Source organism: Nematolebias whitei, chromosome 1 (genome assembly GCF_014905685.2).
Source record: "Nematolebias whitei isolate Nwh7 chromosome 1, NemWhi1, whole genome shotgun sequence".
NCBI classification, from domain to species: domain Eukaryota; kingdom Metazoa; phylum Chordata; class Actinopteri; order Cyprinodontiformes; family Rivulidae; genus Nematolebias; species Nematolebias whitei.
Genome location: NC_056498.1, coordinates 91,858,039 through 91,861,853, shown reverse-complemented (window position 1 = coordinate 91,861,853; position 3,815 = coordinate 91,858,039). Strand labels below are relative to the sequence as shown.

The 3,815-nt window shown below is 42.5% G+C and overlaps 1 protein-coding gene across 1 annotated transcript in view; it reads left to right on the top strand.

Moving 5' to 3' along the window:
* The window catches only part of LOC119414112 (malate dehydrogenase, cytoplasmic), a gene marked incomplete at its 3' end in the record, with an annotated part of 4,802 nt that extends 2,392 nt beyond the window's left edge, over positions 1–2,410 (top strand). The window contains 3 exon segments of the mRNA XM_037681241.1: positions 870–1,045; positions 2,038–2,160; positions 2,234–2,410. Of these exon segments, the coding sequence (XP_037537169.1) occupies positions 870–1,045; positions 2,038–2,160; positions 2,234–2,410 (476 nt within the window).
* Positions 2,411–3,815: the final 1,405 nt, after the last annotated feature.

The following is a 3,815-nucleotide window of genomic DNA, read 5'->3' as shown; positions in this document are numbered from 1 at the left end:
TGTGTGTGTGTGTGTGTGTGTGTGTGTGTGTGAGAGAGAGAGAGAGAGAGAGAGAGAGAGAGAGAGAGAGAGAGAGAGAGAGAGAGAGAGAGAGAGAGAGAGAGAGAGAGAGAGAGAGAGAGAGAGAGAGAGAGAGAGAGAGAGAGAGAGAGAGAGAGAGAGAGAGAGAGAGAGAGGGAGAGAAAGAGAAAGAGGGAGAGAAAGAAAGAGAGAGAGAGAACGAGAGAGAGTCGTCATTGGAACTCTGTCATGAGGCGACATTATGTGCCATGTCCATTGTGACCAGTTTTTTTTTTTTTCTATGAAAGGGAGCAGTCAATTTCTTTGTTTAAACAGAGGCTGAGAGGCCCCTGTATTAACCGGCTGCAGTGCAAAGACAACCCTTCACACATTGAGATGGGTCAGATATGCTGCTGGCTGTGCATGCATCCAAAATGAAGTTCTCAGTGCTATATCTGTGTACGAGTTAAGGCTTTTTATGATATGAAATGGCTTTTGATACAACCTCAAAACTAAATGACTTTGTAGATTTCAGCTATGCCATGTGCTTTTGTTGGGTTTAAAAATGAACAAATATGTTTTGTAGAGAAGTGCCAGCAAAGATGTTTTCCTCAGGTGACAATAGTGAACTTCACTAGCGAATGACAGCTAATTTAAGATGCAGGAATTTATAAAGAGAACTGTCATACGTGTTAAATGTACGTATACGTAATTGTATTTCTGTTTACTATTAAAGAACAGAGTATGGGCAATGCAATGTATGAAAATATTTTATAGTTGAAAAGTTTAACATCTTAATCTATGGTTTTGGGGTTGGTTAAAATATAAAAATAAAAAAGTCAAAAAGCTGCAATTTGCCCTTTCCACAGAGATTATTCCCACAGACAAGGAGGAGGTGGCCTTCAAGGACCTGGATGTGGCCATCCTGGTAGGGTCAATGCCCAGGAAGGAGGGGATGGAGAGAAAGGACCTGCTCAAAGCCAATGTGGCCATCTTTGAAAGCCAGGGAGTTGCCTTGGAGAAATATGCCAAGAAGACTGTCAAAGTAAGGACATGTACTTGTTCTGCTTTTGTTTCTGGGGCTGGATAGGAGTGGGATGGGATAAGTTGTAGAAACATTCTCCACAGCTTATTTGCCAAATATCTTTACAGAGTGGCTCCACTTGACAGGTTACAATTACTGTACCTATAATTAATCTGTCAATTTCATTCAATTTCAATTTCATACAACCGTATGTCCCACCACGCTCCCTGCGGTCAGCGGACCAGTTGCTCCTCACAGTTCCAGGAACTCGTCTTAAGCGCAGAGGTGACAGGGCCTTCTCTGTAGCAGGACCAAGACTCTGGAACGAGTTACCTCTGCTTGTCAGACAGGCCCCCTCCCTCTCGGTTTTCAAGTCCCGTTTAAAAACTCACTACTATTCAATAGCTTTCAACACAAGATGATCTGTGTTTTGATCCTGTATGCTCCACACTGGTTTGTCGTCATTATCTGCATCGTTTTTTGTCTATATTCTGATTTACCTCATTTTGTATTTTGCTTTGTGTGTTACCTGTTGTTTTGTCTATACAGCACTTTGGTTGGCCTTGTTGCTGTTTTAAGTGGTTTATAAATAAAGTGGTATGGTATGATAATTTCCTATACTGTCTTTGAGCTGTTGCCCACCTTCAGCAGTCATTGAGTAAGAGGTGGGATACACCCTGGACAGATAGCTAGTCCATCACAGAGCCACATGCAGACAGTCATGCACACACACACGCACATGCACGCACACATGCACGCACACACACACACACACACATACACACAAATGAATGCTTGTTTTCAGACTGTGGGAGGAACCAGAGTACCTTGAAAAAACCCATGCATGTACAAAAAGAACATGCAAACTCCATTCCGAAAGGTTCCAACCAAGTTTCAAGTATGCAACCTCCTTGCTGCAAGACAGTAGTGCTATCCATCTGCTCCAGTGTGCACAAACCTAGTATTATGAGATCAATCGGTTAAAAATAGTCTCACATTGTGTGCGTTTTCAGGTGCTGGTTGTGGGAAACCCTGCTAATACCAACTGTCTGGTTGCAGCCAAGTCTGCTCCCTCTATCCCCAAAGAGAACTTCTCCTGCCTCACCCGTCTGGACCACAACCGGGCTCGCTCTCAGGTTCAGTTTGAGCTCTATTTGCACTTCAGACTTTTATTAGCTACAAAAGCTGAATTTACTCTCTATCCTTCAGGTGGCAATGCGCTGTGGTGTTCCTGCCACTCATGTGAAGAACGTTATTATCTGGGGCAACCACTCATCCACTCAATACCCAGATGTGTACCACTGTAGGGTCAACATGTCTGGCGGTGAGCTCGCCTGCTTTGATGCAGTCAAGGATGATGCTTGGCTCCAAGGAGAGTTCATAGCTGTGAGTTAATGACAACTCCATTATCTAGAATTACAAATGGATTCTCACACATCAAAATAAACAGTTCAGTCAGATTAGATGAAAAAATTACACAAAATGTTACAGAAACATCTAAAAAAGTTAAATCTGGTGCTCTGGACATTCAAAAACAAAACAAAGCAAAACAACAACAAAAAATGTAGAAACGTTTTGTCTTTTATCCGAAAGACTTCCTCTGTCTGAGGTGCCTTGAAGGCCAAAGAAGAACACATTAAACAAAAACTAACAACGTGTCTAGATCAGACCACACTTCTGCAAGTGATGGACTGTACAGATCAGGCACGCTTAGCACAGCATGTCGAGTCCAAGACTTGACAACAAAACAAGTTTAACTTACTAATAACTAATCAAGTAATCAACTCATCATATTTCCAATAACAACACGTTCAGTGTAAGACAACACTCCAGTAGCCTGATGCATGCTCAATAATCCAGGTAGAAAAATCTAAAAAAGTTAAATCTGGTCCTCTGGACATTCAAAAAAAACAAAACAAAGCAAAACAACAAAAAATGTAGAAACGTTTCGTCTCTCATCCGAGAGACTTCCTCAGTCTGAGGTGCTGTATTCAGCTCAGTCTCTTAAATAGCGCCTTTTCAGAGTGGATCAACCAGTTTTGCTGCTGACAACCAAAAGCAGCTGATCACATGCTCAAGAAGGACCATCAGCATAACAATGGATCATTAGCACACTGATGGCTGTTTACTATTCACAAAGGGCTGAGTGATACTAGCAATCACAGCATTGTAAGAGGGGGACAACTGAACACGTAGGCCTCCACCCCTGTTTAACGATGGACGATTTCTTTTTTTTTTTTTTAATCTATCAGAGACTGAGACCTCACAGTCCAAGAAAGCCAACCTGCCATTTTTTACATCTTCTCGTGTGAATTTGATGTATTTATCCACAGAGTTGATGTGGTCAGTAAAATGTTGGACTTCCTGAGATTTAATTTTAACCCAGGTGTCATCAACATATCTGAACCAATGACTAGAGGACATTTGCAAACCGAGGTGTACCGCAAACCCACCCACACAGACCAGTATTTGCAGTTTGACTCCCATCACACTTTGGAGCACAAGTTAGGAGTCATCAGGACTCTGTATCACAGAGCAGACAGCATCCCCACTAGCTCGGGAGCCAGGCAGAAGGAGAAATCCTACACAAAACAGGCTCTAGAGCAATGTGGATATCCTAACTGGGCCTTCCTGAAAGCAGAGAAGAAACCCAAACAGGACTCCAGTCAGCCATTAGGTGAAAAGGAGGAACCCAGACCCAGACCAGTGGGCATTCCATATGTTGAGGGAGTATCAGAGAAACTGAGACGTTTATTTTCTAAACACAATGTCCCAGTGGCTTTTAAACCCC